The 21,958-nt window shown below is 36.9% G+C and overlaps 1 protein-coding gene across 1 annotated transcript in view; it reads right to left on the bottom strand.

The window, feature by feature from the left end:
- The window catches only part of DGKB (diacylglycerol kinase beta), a gene marked incomplete at both ends in the record, with an annotated part of 334,114 nt that overhangs the window by 276,920 nt on the left and 35,236 nt on the right, over positions 1 to 21,958 (bottom strand). The window contains 2 exon segments of the mRNA XM_082329956.1: positions 2,254 to 2,407; positions 17,466 to 17,486. Coding sequence (XP_082186082.1) covers positions 2,254 to 2,407; positions 17,466 to 17,486 — 175 coding nt within the window.

Below are 21,958 nucleotides of genomic sequence, written 5' to 3'. Positions count from 1 at the left end.
TTACTATTATTATTTTACCACACATAAGAATAAAATCTATCAGAGAGAATTATAGTGAAAGTGAAGAAAGCTGAGTACGGCCTATACTGGGCAGAATTTAGCTGTAAATCTGGCAATTACCTAAAAACAGCTGTTATCACTTCTACATAGGAAGTGTCAAAGCCATAAAAATATAACACCAGGATGACAAAAGATGATTTGAAATAACAGTAGTCAGGCAACATATGTAAAAACACAGCATAATAAATAAATATGCACCACTAAATGGCAGCTACTATTGGAGTTATCTAGCCAAAAAGTGTTAAGTGTAAAATATTACAAATTTTGGTGGCTGGTACAGTGCATGTTTATTGCTGATGCTATTCACTGATGAAAACATGATGAAAACTGCAATGAAAAATTAAAAGTCAAGAAAGTGGAACTGAAATTATGCTGCTGAGACTTTATAGGCAACAGAATCTATATTCATAGTTGAAAAAAATGCAATGCTGAAAATTTATGACATCCAAAATACACCCTGCAGCATACAATAAAGAATACATTTAGGCATGCCCTTAGAGATTCTGTTGCAAAGCATCTTTAAGGGCAAGGGACTGAATCACTGGTCTAAACGACTTGCCCAAACCTGTGAGTAAGTCATTATCAGAGCTGTAATAAGCAACAGAAGGTTTTGAATACTCCACACAACTGATTACACCATAGTCTACTAAGCCTACTGCTCTGCACATGGAACCAGTCTAGATAACTAAAAAAGCCCAGGAAGTTGGAAATGTACTGTCTACAAAGCAGATATTTGTGAAAGGAGATGTCCATGGCAGTTCTGGTTAGAAAGGATAAAAAAAAGATACCTGAATAATTCAAAGCAAATGAAAAAAGATTTATATGAAGAATCATACCCTCATTATGGTAAGCAAGCTTTGCTAGCAGAAAAAAGTTTTTTCAGCTAAGTCTAATTAGAGTTAATAACCATTACATATATACATTATAATACAATAGAAGATGATAATGTAACATGGGTTTTTTGGGTTGGTTGGTTGGTTGGTGGTTTTTGCCAGGAAATATAAAGCTAAGAAGTGTAAATAACAAGTGCTGTAATCTTAAATAAATAACTGAAGCCCATCTATTTAAGACAGTTGAGAACAACATGCACTAAAAAAAAAAAAAAAAAAAAAACAAACAAAAAAAACCCAGGTCAAACTCAACGGGTGATATCTGAAAGCCTGTAATAACTATTGTACACTGAGGCATCTATGGAAATCTAGTGCTTGGTATCTGCAAGAAAAGCTAACATTTCAGCTAGTAGCACTTGTACCAAATTCACAACTTCTGAATGAGGTGCAATTTGAAGACATCTAATCTTCATATAAAGAATTCAAGAGATTAAGTACCCATCAAACCATTTGGTAACTCGCTCTAAGCACTTGATTATCCCAGCTGTTCAAAACATGCAATTTATTTCATTAAATTAGTCTAGCTTCTGCTTTTGGATACTGGATTTTGATAGAGTTCCCAAACTGCTAAAGTGCTAAACCAAATATTTCAACTTAGGAAGATAACTTTAAATTTCTTCTGCACATTTTCTTTAAAAGTTTCATAAAGTTTTGTAAGTTGGTAGTTTTTAACACTGTTTTGCATGGAAGTATTTTAACATGTTATGTCCTCTGAACTCAAAATCACTTTTAACAAAAGTTTAGCATGAAAAATATAATAAATATATTTAGCATGAAAAAGTTTAGCATGCAAATTTCAAACTGCATTGAAGAAGATCCTTACATTGGGAAAAGAAATACTGCTAACACTTATAGGACATTTAAAATATCAGTAGCTGATAGTATGTAGGATTACTAATAGTGGTGTCACACCTAGACAATTAAGAGAAGCAGCAGTAACTGTGCATAGAAACTGCAGAGCACCAGCAGGAGCCTCCTGCATGAAGCTTTCTAAGCGTTTATACAGTAGAGTAGGCAGCAAGAACATGTAACCATAGCAATCTGATTAGCATTAATGTGACAAAGACTGTCCACTTGGTGTCTCAGCTACATCATTATTGTGAATTAAAAAGACCAAACCATTTCATTTCCATTTCTTTTCAAAGTATTTCTTGTTTGTGATTGAGTTAGTTTCTCCTCACAATTTCAGAACAGAAAAAGAAATACGTATAGTTTAGAATTCCATATATTTATAGCTATTAGAAGTAAAATAGCAGGGGGAAGGAACCTTCAGCTCTTATATTACTGTGTTTTCATTACTTACCTCCAGAAAGTTGCTGGGGTTTGTTTTTTATTAACGGGCTGCAGTGAGAGATTTTGTTGCTAAATGATGTAAAAAGATGCTCAATGAAATCATCTGGTAACTCTGCCTCCAGAAAAGTCTTCATGAACAGCTTGAAGCCCTCTAAATCAATCGTCTAGAGAGGAGGGGGGGGAAAAAAAAAGTATTTTGAATTGTTCATTTTGCAAAAACTATCATACTAATCCATCAAATAATATTCTGTTAACAAAAAATTTAGACTGTCTGAAATACTGATTTCTGAAGATATAGCCTGGCAGACCTATTCTTGAAAGTGATTGATTATTGAATTAAGTATTACTTTGAAAACTCACAGTATTGCTACAATAGCTCAGAGCACAGTGTAAGATAGCTCAGAGTAAATTCAGAGCACTTGTACCAGGACCCCAAAACTAAGTTCCATGCTCTCTAGTTTCTTGATTAGAATATGGCTTAACAGCACATACAAAACTGCAACCAAAGGCACTTACGGAGCTCACAGGGATGTACCTAGTAAGTCTCAGCTTTTCCCACAGTTAGGCAGACCACAAGCAGGGGATTTTTGGATGCCTAATTCAGGGAATTGAAGGCCTCCTGTCTTTTCCTAGATGGCAACAGGTTTTGCTGGTATTTGTCCAAGAGAAACTAATCATCCTGTCTTAAACAGGTTCTAATAGTCAAATGAGAGTGCTGAGACACACAACATTTCTTAAAAGGGAAAACAAGTTGTTGATTTGAAACATTTGTCATTTAGTTTAATTTGGTTTTGCTTTTGCTAGCAAAGTAAGAGATGATTAATGAAATTTTATTGATGATTTCTCCTGGTAAAACAGCATTGTCTATTTTAAGTAATAAAATGAATCACAGAATCATAGAGTATCTCAAGTTGGAAGTGACCCATAAGGATCATCAAGTCCAACTTCCTGGTCCTCTCAGGACTACCTAAAATTAAACCATATGACTAAGAGCACTGTCCAGATGCTCCCTGACCTCTGACAGGCTTGGTGCCATTACCACTTCCCTGGGGAGCCTGTTCCAGTGACCGACCACCCTCCCAGTGAAGAACTTATTCCTAATGCCCAATCTGAACTTCCCCTGACACAGCTTCATTCCACTGCCTCTTGTCCTGTCAGTGGTCATCAGAGAGAGATCAGCACAGCCCCCTCCGCTGCCCCCCTTGAGGAAGGTGTAGACTGCAATGAGGTCACAGCAATGTAAAGCATTATGGTCCCATTTTATCCTGCTAATATAGAACCACCAAAGGTAAAGGTGTCCTGAAACATATCAAGAGAGCTTAAGACAATTTCAGTTTTATGTCAGAAATAACTGTGACACAACTGCATACTTATCAATGTTGCTACTCAGTTACGTATGTGATGTTAAAAAAGCTTATCACTCATTAATCTGTAAAATATAGTGTTGCTGTCTTTGTTTCTAGATCAAACAGGACAGGAACTTTTCACCATTAAATAGTTAAGGGATAAAGCCACATTATACCACAAAATCAACTTGGAGACATTTTCCCATGCTTCAGGAAGACTCCATTTCTCCATAGAAAACTCTAGTGCAACTCCTTTAGTTCAGTACAGCGAATGCAGCATTAGGAGGGAAAAGACTAGCAAGAAATCAGCTCGAAACCATGCCAGAAAAAAGAAAATTGAAACTAAATTTTCAAAGTGCCTCAGTCACTTTGGAATCTGAGTCACAGTATAAATAGTTTTTACAATGACTTTAATATCATTTCAACACTTCGGAGCAGAGATTTCTCTCCCCATGCCTTCCCCCCCCCCCCCTTTTTTTCTTTTTTTTTCTTCTTTTTTTTTTTTTAATATTTATGAGATGTAGAAATTTTATGTCCACACAAATAAGGTGTGTTCCATTAAGGCCAAGACCTAACTACTGCAGGGTAATGTTTAAATGTGTATCACTGTCCTTACTAGGGACCAACAACACAGACTGTTGATCTTGTGCAAGTCATTATTATTAGGAATGTAAACTTGGCAAGAGGGTATCTATGCTGAGCTTCTAATCCAGAACACCTCACTTGAGAAAGAAGTTCAGTGAAATCAGTAAACTTCTTACCTACTGAACACAAAAATAGCAGAGACTGAAAAAAAAATTGCCTCCGCAAGACTCAAGCTGGGCATAAAATGTAAATAATCAACTTGGACATGGACTATCTTTGTTTCATCACACAGTTTCAGCTGCTCTCTTCTACTTTGGCAAATCATACCCTGTTTCACTCATGCTACAAACTTTATGTTTTTCCTCAATAAAGTCACTGACATTTAATTCACTGTTTATAAACTATGAAACCACTACGGCAGAAGGATTTGTATCAGCATCCAAGTAAACTAGTCATTAGTTTACACTACATAAATGTATTTTTTTATCTGCAAGCATAACAAATACATTAATCACTGAATCAACTGACTTTAACAATATGAAATTGCTTTGTTAGACTGTTCATTAATGAAACGTCTTAGCTATTTCACTAAATTACATACGAAGAGGAATAATCAAGTGAAAAAGGAAAACAGAAAACCAAATTAGAATCCCATTTAAGTTAAGGTTTATGGATGGATATATAAAATACCTCTGTATTACATAAAGCTTTTTTTTATTTACCTTGTCTGTAAATTTTATGTATATACTGCCAAAAATATTCCTTGAGTTTACAACTATCTTAGATTTTTAAACTGCTGCCTGAGTGATATTGGTCCACCAAGCTGCCAGCAATAACTAAATTCCTAATGGTACATTTTTTCCATTTATAGGCTCAGAATTATGCCTGGGTAGAGATGTGGATTAATAAATAAGGTTAAAATTATGTGTGTGTTTCTTCCTGAAGACTCTCTTTCTTCAAAGATGTTCAAACTTTTCAATATTTTCTGAAGATGGTCAGATTATCATTTACCCCAATGTCCTCCAAAGCAAGTGTTCCAAACTGTCTTATATTTTCTGGCCAGGAAAGACAACAGATATCGAAGTAACACATGACTTGGCTGCCATGTCCATTTATTATATTTATATACACCTTGACTGCCACTGATTAAGGTGCTCAGCAAAGGAAAAAGAAAGTGGGTGGTTGTTCTATAAGGTTGTTCTACAGTCAGATTTCTTCAGCTGGAAGTGCTTTATCCTCTCCTCTTACATGTTCTGTGACCTCTATTCCCCCAGGGAAGCAGCAACATTCATACAACAAGAGGTCAGACGTTGCATATCCAAAAGCTTTCAAATGATGTTGAAAGTTAATTAGCAGCTGGTAAGTGACTTGAATACACATCAAAAATCTTCATAATAGCCCAAAATGCAGATGCAAAACCACATGCTGTATCAAACGAATGTGCAACTGTCCTGCCTCAAGGAGATCTATGTGTAGAGCCCTGTGATTAGGTTCTTGCCTGTATGAAAAAACCATAAAATCTGTGATTCTAATACTCCATAGCTGAAAAACATTTTCAAGAGGACCTAGCGTACTTGGTATAGATTATCCTATTAGAACTGACCTCTAAAGTAATCCAGACATTTCTGGAAATTTGTTTTTGTAAATGTATATACAGTAAATAACAGAACTGAGCTAGACTATAGCAGATTTAGAAGTAGTTTAAATTATCCATCTAGCTTTCCAATGAAAAAGGGGTGAGCTTTCAAAAAAGGCTCACTTTACATTACTTCCAGTGCTTTATCATCTCTCTCCCTGTAATATACATAAGCTGTTACATAACTGTAGAAAAATGGAATAATTTCTTAAAAGAAATCCTGTGAGGACCACTGTAGAAGACTTACAGGTGTTAAGAGTATTATCATGAAGTAGAGGTTTTAGTCTTCAGTATGGTTCATTTAGAACAGAACACTTAAAGATGCAAAACATTTGCTCAGCTTAATTTGAAATAACAACACACAATATTATGAGTATTTCTCTATTCTGCAATTATATAGTATTTTTCTTTTTCCTCATGGAACTTTACCCTTCTAAAATATTAAGATGCTTCAGTAAGTGATTAGCCTTCCTCTAATTACTAGCATTTCCCCCCAACCCCAGCTACTTTTTGATAGCCCCCACAACATTTTGGTAACCAAAAAAAGGAAAGCAGAGGACATTAATCTTCCACACTAACACGGAACATGCTCACTCTGCTATGTAAACCACAATATTCTCCTTTTAAATCTCACTATCATATCAGAATTTCTCAGATGAGAAGTTCAATAAATTTTGGTATGGTTTGAAAATAATTTATTTCTGTTAATGAATTCACAAGCATTAATTAAACAGTTCAGATCAATAATATCAGAATAATATATAAACCATGTTGGTAGATGTTGTTTTCTTAAGCATGCAGGCTAATTGCTCAATTTTCAACAGTTGCTTAGCTTCCAGAAGCTCCAGTTGAATTCAAATGAACCCGAGAAAGAAGGATTTAGCATTTCAGAGGCATTTTCCATGACGTTTCCCAAGTGAGGGGATGAGAGCGTGAGAGGATGTACCAAACTGACTACAATTAACCTGGCACATGAATTAATTCATTCCATTTCACAAGAGACTATCAGGGCATAGGGAGATTATGATCACAAGTTTAGGGATCTCAGGAAAATGTTCAACGTAACGGGGAGATACATAAGGACATGGTTGAAGCAGCCAACAGTTGCTCTGAGAAACATGAAAGAACTTTCAAATAATTTGTCCTAAATCTTCTGAGGAGAGAACAGGAAAAACAAAGAATAAAAATCTGTGCTGTTTTAGCTTTGATTCAAATAAAAAAGGTACTACACAGAAAGGTAGGTGTTTTTATATTAATCATATATAAATAACATAAATATAATATACATTATAATCATATATAAATAATATAAATAAATATAATATATAATCAATATAAAAGGAGGAATCCTTTGTATTGTATGTTAAACAACTGATTCACCAAGTTTACTGGAGCTCCTTTTCTTATGTCTTACAAAAATAAACTTTACAAAATAAGACTTTATTTATCTTTATAATCTTCTATATTGTTGGGTAATAAAAGTTCTTTTGGTAATGAAACTTTTTGATATAAGCCCAGAGAAGTACACATTCAAAAACACAATTGAATTTCAGCTAATTTAAACCATAACATCCATATAAAATTAATTTTACTACTATTTTTAGAAGCAGTTCATATTATTATCATTTCCCATTTATAGATTTTATCAATGTTTCCAACTACCTGAAATTCAAAAGCAAGGTACATATCCACCTTGGAGAAAAGGAAAGGAGAAAGGACAGAAGGCAGAAGCAAAACTGCACAGTTTTAACTTTTGAATTCTTTTTAGCAAGTAAAATGTGTCAACCATTAAACATTTTCTAGCTTTTCTAAAAGCAAACATGAAACCGGACTCACTATGACTCAGTGCAGAGAAAAATTAAAAATACACATCTTTTGCACAGGATAAATTGTCAGAGACAATCCATAACATTTAATTAACCATTCACAAAATTTCAAAATTAATCCCAGCACTAAACTGCCAAGAAGAATTTAATCCATAATTATTTTTTTCTGTAAGCTCCCCCCAAATAGATCCATACAATAAAGTGAAAAAAGAAGAAACAGACCAAAGTTTCTAATGAGTTCTAAATGATTGACCACAGGAAAAAAGGCTCTGGATTTGCCCCACTGCATCCAACTACATAACACAACAGATTTACAGAGAAAGGCATTCTAAAGGGTCTTTTATGCGTTTATTAACTGTGCCCAATCATTAATACACTGTGATAAGGCATGACTTTTACTTCACAACATTGTGCAGACTAAGAAACCTCTTACTCGATTTCATAACGGTAAAACCAAGCAGCTAATTACAGTCTAATGAGAACAATATAGGCCAGTTCAGAAAAGGAACAAATATGCCTAAAGCTGGATGTCAGTATTATATTGATGCCCTTATTCATACTGGGATCTTGAAGGACTCTCAAGTGCTACTAATCCATAATGCACTTATACTTGATAAACCCTTTAGTTTTTTCACTTTAGCTTCCTAAGGTGCCCACAGACTTGTTTCTGAACATGAACAAAAATGTCACAATCTTCACTGGACTAAAGATTTTATTATTTGCCTCACATCTAAGACAATTAGGGTACACAAATCTGTGTTGTCAGGTCTCACTATACATGTTCACAAACGAAACCAACTAAAAAAAAGGGACTGTGCACCAAGTGCAGTGGAGATCACCATTTCCTTCTGAAAGCACAAAGTGACAGATTTCCCCACCTTTGGAAAAAATACCTCCTGGTAAAGACACCTCCCCAGTAGGGATTACCTTGGCTGAATTCCCTTCTTTGCCTGGGGAAATTCAAATTTTATCTCTTTCTCCACAGAGCATCCAAATATCGCAGAAGAGCTTAAGATTCACTGAGGGGAAAAGAGGTTTCTGTATGTCTATGCCAACAAAACAATTAAATACTTACTTGTAAAACTGTTACTGAACAAATTACTGAAATAATCCTTTGAATGAGGAGGTGATCTGAATATGTTTAAGAGATCAGGCTAGTCAGGGAGATCTATCAAAACAGATAACAAAATGTTTCAGCTGTTATGGCAGTACTTCTGGACACATGGAAGAATTTAAGGTGCTTAGGCAAATTTTATAGAAAATGGCTGAGACAACTTTTTTATTTCTTTTCTTTTTTAAATTGCCATACCAGAGTTGGGTGCTAACTTCACTCAGAGTGGAAGTAAGCCATTTTAGATCTAAGCCGATGCTAAAAGAAACAGAACAAATTTATGTATTGCGTATCTATAAATAAATAATCATGTAGACATACTATTATGTACAGTATTATTTATTAAATGAAACAGCAATTATAGATTGTTCAGAGAGATCATTCAGTGCCTCTGGGACTATAACATATCATCTCATATGTTGCATATATTTTACAACTAAATTTTGGCAAATATGCATTAGTCCAAAACACTTAACCATTCGTGGTTTTTTTTTTTAATGTTAATGCCATGAACAGATTACATACAAAAAGTTCCGTCAGTGCAAATAACTCACTATTACTTTCTTATGTTTAAGAATAGCAGAAGCAGTTTTTATAACAGTGAAACAAGACAGATTAATCTGTCTTATTTCCAAATACTACGAGAACATTCCTGTTGCAATGTCTGACTAAGCAAATACAGACAGATTTGCCCAGATCTTCAGTTTCAGCTGAACTAATCTTTAACGTTAGAGAACCCACACCCAACCAATGTGTTGTAGTGGAAATTATTCTGAAGTTGATGGCATCCTTCACTTTACAAGTAAGCTACAAACACAAATAATTAGTATTTGCTCTGCCAACTTCCATTACCTTGAAGAAAATTCCTTCCCTCAAATAGCCCTTTAAGAACCAGGATAAAACAGAAAAAATTAGGCCAAGAATTATCCTTATAATAATATTATTGGAGTAAGGTAATAAAAACCAGTTACTCAAAGAAATCAATTACAATGCCTTATAGATATTGTAAAATATAAGAATATAAAACCAAAACAACACTAGCTATATGGATATACAAAGTGGCAGCTGCAAAAAGTAATACCATATAGCACCTATTTTGTCTAAACTAAAAATCTGGAGAGAGATGATGCCACTTATGGACAGACTGGAGTATGTGGGGAGGTAATATCTGAGCCAGACAGGCACAGGGGGAAACAGCAGTAACTATCAATCCTTCTTCCAAACTTGTTAGCACCTCTATCCCCACTGCAACTCTGCTCCTTAATTCTTTTCCTCCAATCTGACAGCAGCCAAGGAGGCATCATTGGGTGAATGTGTATGGGGTGGGGAGGAAGGCTGGAAATGAGCTACAGACCCCAGATTTGGACTCTTGAGAGACTTCAACCACATCTAAAGGCAACCAACTTGCAGTAGCTGCCAGACACTATTAAGGAAAATGGTGATGGGGCAGATGAGGAGGGTTTCTTTTGAGTTATAAGGAATAATCTGCACTCAGTGGAAGAACTGAGGTACGATCTAAAAGAAAGTCCCTCCATAGGAAGCATTGAATTTCCCTCTTCCTCAGCTCCTAAAAGCTCTTGGAAAACTCCTTAATGGCTTTGACCAAGCATTCTGAGATGCCTTCCTATTTTTCTATCATAATACGTCTAAAAAGCCAATTCTGTAGAAAATTCTTTAACCTGGGCTTTTAGTCTCCTCTGCCTCAGGAATCTGATCACTAGTATCCTTTTCAACATACCATCATAAAAAGACACATACAAACAAATGACAATCATTGAACTAGACAAAAACGTTACTAAGGAATCTTGACTTCAGAGCTGAAAGTCACCAAGAGATTAAAGTCCTGGCAACTGACAAGATAAATAAATTAGAGTTTTCAGGATAAACTACATTTTTCAAGAGATTTTCCAGGATGACACTGATCACTTAAGAATACTCAACTCTGAAGAAACAAACTTCAAAATATTAAAATGAGGTTTGGATTTGTATAGGTATTAAAAATCTCTCTTTAATCTCAGTTAACAAAGTAGTCTGGAATTTTATTCTTCTGTTACTGCACAGAATACTACAAAACTGACAATAAAGCAACCATTATTTTCCATAGTGCTATCCTGACTGTATGCACATTTCTTCACAGTTATCCCACATATCTCATAGATATGTGATGAGAAGCTTTTTACCTTACTAATACCACTAAAGCATGTATATATCTTACTTCTCTTCCTACTCTACGCCAATGGCATAAAGCAGAGCTCTTACATCCCACTCTTCAGTTTCTTTTGAATCCTAGATTTCTAGAATATGTGGGACTTCAAAGAAAAAGAAATGGAGGTCAGTCTATGCTTAATATGCTTTAAAAAAATCTCCAGTTACTATGATAAGAGTTCTGCTTCTTCTCAAGCACTCACTGATAAATACATTACACTAATTTAGTGCTAGTTCATAGAGGTTGAGTCTCTGAATCTCAGGAAAAACAGGAATTGAAGGAGTGGTTTCCGAGTAGCAGCTACGACCATGCTTGGAAAAATAACAGACAATTTCAGGTGTTTTCTAATTTTGTATCAGACATACACAGAACAACACTCAACTGAAAATACAGGAACTGCTCAGCTCTCTGGTCTTCTGATTATGGCTACAACAGGCTATGGAGATGCCTTAAAAACCTGATTCTGTCCAGACAGCAGAATGGCTTCTAACATCTTGTATACCAGACAAAAGAAGGTGGCTGAACTCCTTCTGCATTGAAGGTTAGTAGGTTGTAAAATCTGCCTTGAAAGATCTATCCTGGCTAACTGAAAGCATAGGATCACCTTGATGTTTTCCAGACTCTGCAGAGAACAGAAACCTGTCCTTCCACAATCTGGAGCAAATGTAAAATGTTCTGCTCATCCTCCACCACATACTGAATAGGACTGATCTCAGGTGACTGGTCCTATACAACAGTGTTGCCTTCTACTTCCTTAAAATTGATGATGCCACAAAATTTCCCACAATTTATCTGTTTTGTAGTGAAAATCTGCATTGGTGGGAGCTGAGGAAATATGCACATGGGACCCACAGGAATTGTAAGCAAGAACAGAGGAAACTATAAGCCAACAATCTGACATGCTGTCAGCAATTTTCACTGGCCTCTTACTTCTTACAAGATATGAAGCATTTGTACAGCTATTGGATCCCCCACACCAATTAAGCTTCCCCCCCGCCCCGTGGTAAGCAGAAGTTAATATCCCTTAAATTACACGTTTCATGCTGGGGTGTCCCTAACTATGAATATGATTATAGGTAAGGCAAGCCAGCTGTGGGAACTCATCCCGTGTTCTTCCATCTAACAGAGCAGAACTGATACATCGGGCGGGAGAAGTGGGGAACTAGTGAAAAAAAGGAAATACTATACCGTGAGTATTTGACTTCTTTCCTTCTCCTACTGCAGTGAAGCTGTGCAATTTTATAATTTGCTCTTCAGCTTTACTGATGGTACACAGAAATGTAAAATCAAGAAAAATCCAAGTATGCATATTGCGAAGATTTATGCATTTATGTGTAAGTTCTGTGCCACCACACAGAGGTTTTAACTACACTATGTAATATTTTAACTCCTAGCATATTAAGACATTTGAAGAGAACAAATAATTTAGCCAGAAAAAACTGACAGCTTTTGACTCAAGATCTACCCTAACACAAAACCGAAATAGAAGAGGTCTAACTGCCTCCTATATTTTCCTAGCTGGTGTAAATGCAACAACCAATTCTGCTGGATGAAGAGAAGTTGTATCACTCCACTTTCTTTCTCCTCACAAGATGCAAAAAAGCAAATTATTAATAGTCTCTTGACAAAAGAGTTGCCATTGTGGATGGGTCAGGGCAGGGAGGGGTAGAATAAGAACTCCTTTTATTCCTTCCTACCACATTGGTCACATAAATAGGAACAAGGCATGATCTACTGTTTGGAATTAATCTCCACCCATAAATTCTTTTTAAATACCACATTCTCTTTGGTCTTTTTCTTCGTTTAAATTTGTACAAAGTATTTCAACATAAGCCACTGTTTTCATCATCCTGAAAAACAGAATGTAAGGTGGGCGGGGGAGGGCTGGGGGGTGGTAGAGAAATCATTCTTTCCAGCAGACTTCCATGAAATATGGTTTTCACTTATTAAAGAGAACATTTCAGAGATAATGGAAAGAGAATTATGTTGAAATGTAATTTTCAATTAATTACTTTTTAAATTATGTTGCCTGATCTCCAAATGGTGCCAAAAATGTAGAGTATAATCAGCTTTAATCTACTGACAGTAATAGCTGTAGGTTATTTTTGTTTGTGGGTAGGTCCCCTTAATTGATCCTTTATTTTTAAACAATTTATATTGACCCAATATCTGAAAAATGAGCTGTTGAAAAAGGAGATAATGTTACAGGGCCTTGATTCACACATAACGCTATGACAACAATTGCACACATTAATGCTAGTGCATTAGTGACAATTACATGATTAGCTGTGAAAAGCAATGCTAAAGCATCCCTAGTAAAAGTCCAAGTTTGGAAGATTCATTGATTCTGACAATGCTTCAAAACCTGACTTTTGCCAAAATATGTGGAAAAAAAGACAGGGGGAAAAAAAAAAAAAAAAAAAAAGTCAGGAAAGAAAACAGAAAAAAAAAAATAAATCACATGCTCTCACAGGCTGCTCCTACCAAATAGTCCATATGGCCAAATAATATTTGCATATTACAATATGTGAATATTGGACATATATAACTGTCAAAATTTTCCCTTTATGTCTCCTATCAGAAACAATTACTTTGGAATATTTCAGAGCAGGTAGCATGTCTCTTCAAAGAAGTAAACTCAACAAAACCTCTTAAAAGGAAACGGCAAGACTCAATTTTTACGCAATAACTAGATTTTTAAGCATAACCTTGTACTACATTCTCATGTCATTAAAATAAATTGATGCTAATTACTAAAATAAATCTGGAATGTATTCACCAACCAATGCAGTCTCATCTCAGTCTACTATCTGGGTAAGAAAAAATAAAACTTTGCTACCAGCTTAGTACATGATTATATATGTGCGTAAGTAGGTATATCCATATGTACCACACACATAAATACATATATATAATATATAAATTTACCAGATATGCTATATTTACTATACAAAGGTGGGTTTTTTTTAAGAAGAAAGAGTGCTAAGGCACATACTTTTAGAAGGATCTTGTAGGAGATTATCACCCAGAGTCTATTTTACATGTATTGCCAATAAAGAATGTTAGAAGAAATATACATAAATTATAATAAACAAAGCGAAGAGTAGATATCTTGCATTCTGTCCCAGCAGAATTGGTCATCTGAAAATTACAATTACTATAGAAGTTAGGAAAAATGGAGTAGGTGGCATGCTTCAGACTAAAACCAAATAAAATAGCAAAATGAACGAATCCCCGAAAAATCCCTGTATCTGATCAGGTAATATAAACACCTGTAGAACTGTTTACAAGCACCATATAGTCCTTTATTACCCAACTGTTACAAATAGGATGTAAACCAAAAAACACTATAGCACCAACACAGCACTCATTTGATGGCTTCAGAATTCTGTTACAAATTAAACAGAATTTCAACATTAAATGCTGTTCTCTTAAGAAAATGTTTTTACTTGTTTCTGTTTCGCAGAGTCCAAACACCCATTAGCCAAATACCTCTCCCCTGCTATTTCTTTCACAACATTCATTCAGACATGCAGTGATCAAATGAAGGCACAGGGTAATACAATTAAAATTACAATAATTTAAAACCACAGAAAAATACTTTTCCATTGATGTTAAATGCGTCTTAGTAAGTAGATAAATATTATGAAATCTATCACCGATGACTAGCAGAATAAATAGTTATAACTCCTAATTATGTATAAACATTTCACCATTGCATGTATACTTGAACCGAAATGCATTAATTTTAAATATTCATTAATGGCAATATAAAAACCAAGAAATACACTAAATGTATCCTTCCTGAAGGAATTTATTTCTGTGTTTATTTCACCTTAAGAAAAGACCAACTTAGCTGATATTTCAAATTAATATGAAAATATGAGGATAACATTTTTCATACTTTATAACTCAGTACCATAATTGGTACCATATTTACACTCTGTTTTCATGTTGTTAGAGGAGCTGAAATGTTGTCACAGCAGTCTGTCACTTTTCAAATAAAATATGTTAAAAATAACACAGACACCAGTGTGACCCTCCACTTCTTTTTTGTTTTCCTTTAAAAATGGTGCAGTTTTAAGCAGCATTTTCTTTGAAATAGAGTGGTCCCTCTGGCCTGAATATCAAGACAGCTTAAAATTCTCTATCAACTTCTATCTAAATACCGATAGTGATACCCTAATAAATAAAAAAATAAACTCACTCTCTTTTAAAATACTTTGAAACAGTATCTAGTGTACATCAGAACTTGAAAATAGTCCTTGAGTTAGCCATTTAACAAACTATTAGAATTAAACAGGTAACATGTAAATGAAAGCAATACGAGGCTCATAAAGCTTAAACATAAGATACTGTGCAATGCAAAAAAAGTAGGGGAAAAAAGGCTAAAAATGGGATCTTAAGGCAGAGAGGGGAAGTATCAAAAGGGAAGGAAGATATCAAGGAGAGAGAGATGTTAGCACACACTGAGGAAAGAAGACAGAGGGACCACTAAAGATCATAAAAAATGTTCAAAACTGAACAGTTTTGCAGCAGAAATTGACTATCTGAAACATTTTACGCCTCGGTGCCCTCAACACTTTCCACAGAAAGCAGGCTCACAGCCAGACTGCCAGCATCTCTGCCTGGCAGGCTTCCCAACCCTCTAGGTATCCAGGAAGCCGTTTCCCTAGAAATTCTGCCTAGAGAGCCAGAAAAACACTGAGTGGCCAGTGTCTGAAGGGTGGAGTTTTCTGCTGGTGACACTCACAAGTTCCTAATTTTTTCTCATTTGTAGCTAGAAAGATACAACATCCTTTCCTAGTCCTCAGTTTCTTACATGTGAGGGACAAGCTTCTCCTACATAACAGATAACCTATAATTCTCCACATCCTACTAACCCTACTGTAAATTAGTTCCAATTTGAGTTCATTTTGTCCCATCATTTGGTCAAAAGCAGAAAGATGTGGTTTCTGCAGTACCTTTTTATAGAAAATTAAATCTTCCTTATCTGTAGTAGAAATACTTCATATATAAGAAGGCAAGGTCTTTACAGTAAATTAGTATCTTCTGTCAGATCAAAGAATGTAGCTGAGGGAAACAGTACAAAAGTCCGTCTTTCAATCCATATTTCTATGTGCTTGAAATTTTAACTAGTTTTCCACTTATGTCAATTGGCCTAAGACACTATCTTTTCTTACAAATCTTGTCTTGTTCTCAGACCACCATGGACACAAGAATACTATAACAATGTCCCAGTAATATATTTCTCTTCTTCGCGACCAAACCACAATGATGCTTTGCAATCATCTTGTGACCAAATATCACACTCAGCTCTTTATCTAACAATGCCACTAGTCCTAGGGTACACTACACTCTGCACTAGTGCATTTCATTACATTTCCATTTACTATAGTCCATAACATCATCAAGTTTTTCCAGTATAATGTTCAGATTTTTCTCCATTTTAGCAACAATTCCCAAATTTGGTTTAGTGAGTTGACTCTGTTAGTATTCATCTACTTCTTTTGACAAAGTTATTAGCAAAAATACTAATGACAGTAGTCTCAAGACTGGTCCTAGACACACTGCTTTAACCTGAATCCCTTCTCTTTCAGGATCCATTGCGGTCACTCTGTTGCCTTACTAAAAAAGTAATGTTGGTCATCTGAAGAAAACTAAGCCCTTTTGTGAACAGGGAGTACTTCTCCCAGTAGCACACCTCCTAAAGCTCAACCGGCCTTTGAGCCCAGAGAGTGAGGGGTTCCTACAAAACTAATCCTTTCAGTCTCTTAACTTTTTCATTGTTCTCATGTTCTGGCTGCCCCTTCCCAGAGCAGCAGAGCAGGGGCTTTTTAACACCTCTGTGCTACAAAGGAAGAATAATGAAGTCATTTAAAAAACTAGTTCATTTGATGAATCCTTCTTCCCTAGTTTTTTTTTTTTTTTATTATCATTGTATTTTTATACCTGGTTTTAGGCTACTGAAGCTTCTCAGGAGTCTTGGGTTGATGATCAGCTCTTTAACCATTTCTCTTGCAATTGCTGTAAAGTCACAATCGCTTAAAGCACACTATAAGCCTTATTCAAATTATAAAATCTGCATTTTTAAGCCTGCTACATATAAATGGTATTATATGGTTACAGAAACAGTATTTAATATTTTTTCTGAGATGTGTTATTGTCATTTCAGAATAATACAAACCATTATGAGATCTCACTAGTAAGCAGAAATTTCTGTGACAAGTATGGAACATGTTAATTACTTGCTTTTAACTTATTTTTCATATTCCTCTCAATTAATGTTAGTAAAATTATGTACTGTGAATGACAAAAATGAAGTTCACCTAGTGAAAAAGTCTGCCAGCAGAAAATTAGTGCGCTTTGCTCTCAGCTTTAAATATTTGTCTATCTGACAGAATAGCCACATGCAGTATTTATTAATAAGTGACATCTCAATGGAAATCTACAAAATAAAAGATACTGCTCCTATGCATAACAAAAGGAAAAAAAAAAATCAAGTCACTTACTTGATTAAGTATATCTTGTTTCTGTAACGCATGCAAGGAAAGAAAGAACACACATACATTAGTGCAGTGCCATTAACACTCAGGCTCTGTTTTTATAATAGAACTATTTTTGTTGAAAGGTTAGTGATGTAGATGAACAAGTTTAAGATATTAGACAGAATACCCCATTTTCTTGCATTAGCACATATGTCAAGAAAATGGTTCTAAGCCAGCATTCTAGTCTTGATCAGAGAGTGCAAGCAATTTATTTTTAACCATGCAATGACAGATAACTAAGGGAAGAAAAAGTAAATATGTTTGTCTTTCATCACTGTGTACTTCAAAAACACCATAAAAATTACTTGTTGCCAAGAATAGTTGTTAATGAAACAACTTAAATCAGAAGTGAATGCAATGATAAATTCTGTAAATACATTAACAACAAAAGGAGGGCTAAGGAGAATCTCCATCCTTTATTGGATGCGGGGGGAAACAGTGACAAAGAATGAGGAAAAGGCTGAGGTACTTAATGCCTTCTTTGCCTCAGTCTTTAATAGTCAGACCAGTTGTTCTCAGGGTACTCAGCTCCCTGAGCTGGAAGACAGGGACGGAGAGCAGAATGAAGCCCCCATAATCCAAGGGGAAATGGTTAGTGACCTGCTACACCACTTAGACACACACAAGTCTATGGGGCCAAGTGGAACTCACCCAAGGGTACTGAGGGAGCTGGCAGAAGTGCTCACCAAGCCACTTTCCATCATCTATCAGCAGTCCTGGCCAACCAGGGAGGTCCCAGTTGACTGGAGGTTTGCAAATGTGATGCTCATCTACAAGAAGGGCTGGAAGGAGGATCCAGGGAACTACAGGCCTGTCAGCCTGATCTTGGTGCCAGGGAAGGTCATGGAGCAGATCATCCCGAGTGCCATCACATGGCACATACAGGACAACCAGAGGATCAGGCCCAGTCAGCATGGATTTATGAAAGGCAGGTCCTGCTTGACTAACCTGATCTCCTTCTGTGACAAGGTGACCTGCTTAGTAGATGAGCAAAAGACTGTGGATGGTGTCTACCTGGACTTTAGTACAGACTTTGACACTGCATTCTCCTGGAGAAACTGGCTGCTCACAGCTTGGATAAGTGCACTCTGCGCTGGGTAAAAAACTGGCTAGATGGCCAGGCCCAAAGAGTTGTAGTCAATGGAGCTGAACCCAGTTGGCGGCCAGACACAAGTGGCGTTCCCCAGGGCTCAGTATTGGGTCCAGTTCTGTTTAATATCTTTGTCAACGATCTGGATGAGGGGATTGAGTGCAACCTCAGTAAGTTTGCAGATGACACCAAGTTGGGTGGAAGTGTCGATCTGCTGGAGGGTAGGAAGGCCCTACAGAGGGACCTGGACAGGTTGGATCGATGGGCCAAGGCCATCTCTATGAGATTCAACAAGGCTGAGTGCTGGGTCCCGCACTTGGATCACAACAATCCCATGCAACACCACAGCCTAGGGGAAGAGTGGCTGGAAAGGTGCCTGGCGGAAAAGGGCCTGGGGGTGTTGGCTGACAGCCGCCTGAACATGAGCCAGCAGTGTGACCAGGTGGCCAAGAAGGCCAATAGCATCCTAGCTTGCATCAGAAATAGCGTGGCCAGCAGGACTAGGGAACTAATTGTCCCACTGTACTCGGCACTGGTGAGGCCGCACCTCGAGTACTTTGTTCAGTTTTGGGCCCCTCACTACAAGAAGGACATCGAGGTGCTGGAGTGTGTCCAAAGAAGGGCAACGAAGTTGGTGAAGGGTCTAGAGCACAAGTCTTATGAGGAGCGGCTGAGGGAACTGGGGTTGTTTAGTCTGGAGAAGAGGAGGCTGAAGGGAGACCTTATCGCTGTCCACAGCTACCTGAAGGGAGGTTGTAGCGAGGTGGGTGTCAGTCTCTTTTTCCCAAGTAGCAAGCGATAGGACAAGAGGAAATGGCCCCAAGTTGTTCCAGGGCAGGTTTAGATTGGATATTAGGAAAAATTTCTTCACTGAAAGGGTTGTGAAGCATTGGAAGAGGCTGCCCAGGGAAGTGGTTGAGTCCCCATCCCTGGAGGTATTTAAAAAAGGTGTAGATATGGCACTTAGGGGCATGGTTTAGTGGTGGACTTGGCAGTGTGAGGTTTACAGTTGGACTCAATCTTAAGGGTCTCTTCCAACCTAAGTGACTCTATGATTCTATAAACACTACCAAGCACTGTCACAAAAGTCATCATTATATGCTGCTTTAGTTTCTAATAATTTTTATTCCTTTTAATAAAGACGCTGTATTTATTTTCTACCTTAATCACAAACTGCTATCACTACTTCCCGGTAAGAGGTACTACCTTAAAATTATAAATACAGTTGTATTCTCTGCATAAATTACACTGATTGTGCCAGACTTTTGCTAAACTAGAGGTACCAGACATATCTTTGATACGTTCACAGACTTAAGTTAGTAAAACCCTAAAACCTCTGGAAATCAGAAGGACCCTGGAGAAAGCTTCTTAGAAGCATCCGCACTACTTCCAAAAATGCAAAAATCCTTTGGAGTAGGCAGATGATTGCAACCTGACTGCAAACATTCTGCCAAACTTGGGGCTCCACCTCTCTGGGCAGATCAGATCACGGAATGTGCCTTCTATCATGAACTCATTGTCATAACCTTCCTGGAAATTTTTGGTTTCCTGGTCTTTCTGCATATTCACATTTATTCTTTTTATCCACATCCAAACTGTGGAACTCTGGACCACTGCCCTCCTCCACGTGCAGACCCAAGCTACACCCTGACTGCTTGTCTGTCTGAGACCTCTCCATGCACCTTCTACCCTCACTCTTCACGCACTGATTAACCCTAAGAGCTCCAGATGGTAATTAGGTAAGCAGGTAAACACGAAATTATGATGCATTCTAACAGATCCCTCAAAAAGGACGATGACACTAGGACTACAATCACACAGTGATGTGTACTTACTGCCCATTTGGATACAGTCTTTAGCTCCATCTGCTTTCCTAATTCTTGCTAGCCTATTCAATGCTCCCCTCAAAGTGAAATGGCTGAAATTAATTAATTTAGATAAATCTCAGATGATGGAAAGACTATTTGTAATTACAGCTTTCCAAGAGGCTGATCTTAACCTACCTATGTGTCTTACATCTGGTATAAAATCTAGTCTTCATTACGTATTTGACATTGACTTATAGAAGAAGGTGGAAGGGCAGAGGTTCAGTAGCATTTCTAGAAGTTTTAGTCATCCCCCTTACGCTGAAAGCAGAGAGTAAAAGCTCCATAAATTAACTCCCTATACTAGATGACCCTCTCATAATCAGATACATCATTTCCACTAAGCCCAAAAACCATTCACTTGACAAGATGTAAGATAATGGAAAAACAAACCAGATGACTTCAGGTAAAAAGCTTTGAATACCAATAGCTTTTCTTTTGCTATTTGTGTCCCATTAAATCAGCTTGTGATAAAAACCTGCAATACAGAAGCAATGGAATGGAATAAATTTCTAAACCCTTTAAGCAGGGAGAAGCTTGAAACAGGAAATTCTTAAGGCTTTTCCTCAAGTACATAAATATATCACACTGCTAAATCTGCCATAGCTCTATGCTCCATGTTTATTGGTAAAAAAACTGCCATCACACATTTTGGTAGAATATTGACAAGACTTGAAGAATACTTGGAGTGCTTATGAGACAATGATCTAGGAAATAAAGAGCCAAAATGGAAACATGATGATATCCTCTACAAAGCACAGCAACAAAACAGTCTATAATATGTGGAAGTAAAAAGCTGCACTATGACTGATTTCAGCTGGATCAGTCAATTTTTGTCATCTCATTTACAGATAATAATTAATTACTTAACATAGTACATCCAAGTCATGGAGTCCTCATCTCACCACATACAATCAACTTGCAAATCATTCTGTAAAGAGTTTATCCACGTAGCAGGTTGAATGCATGCCAAAAATATAGACACACCTGTGCAAAGGCAGTTCTGTCTGACTTGGAATATTCACTCAACTGCAGAGGAAATTTCAGCCACTTCACTTCCAGTTCAGCAGCTTACGGCATGAAACCTGAGCTAATAATTCCTACTGGTTCCAAAGTAGCTTTGCTGCTAGCTGTGTTTTCCTTTTGTTGCACTCCCTGAAGTCTAAGTGCTAAGCAGCAAAGTGCAAAAGCTGTCAGGTTTAGCCTGCATCCAACACTGACCCAGTAGTAGTAAATAGCTTGATCCCTGCTGAAGATACTGAAGCCACCACAGGGTGTCTGACTTGCACTCCTTCTTTTTCATCCTCCCATCCTACTCACTGGCTTGGGTGCTGTGCTCCTCTATAATCCCTGGATGTTTCAGTACATTGGTAGGATTCTGCAAACAAATTGCTGTGAAATGAAAAACTCTGGGAAATGCCATACAGTTACAGACTTGGCTCGGGATCAACTGTGTTAATTCCAGCTTTGCACAAATTCTGCAAATCCACCTGGCTTCAGTC

The sequence above is a fragment of the Platalea leucorodia genome (genome assembly GCF_965183815.1).
Source record: "Platalea leucorodia genome assembly, chromosome: 1".
Taxonomy (NCBI): domain Eukaryota; kingdom Metazoa; phylum Chordata; class Aves; order Pelecaniformes; family Threskiornithidae; genus Platalea; species Platalea leucorodia.
The sequence above is the reverse complement of the archived record's forward strand: the minus strand, read 5'-3'. Positions and strand labels throughout refer to the sequence as shown.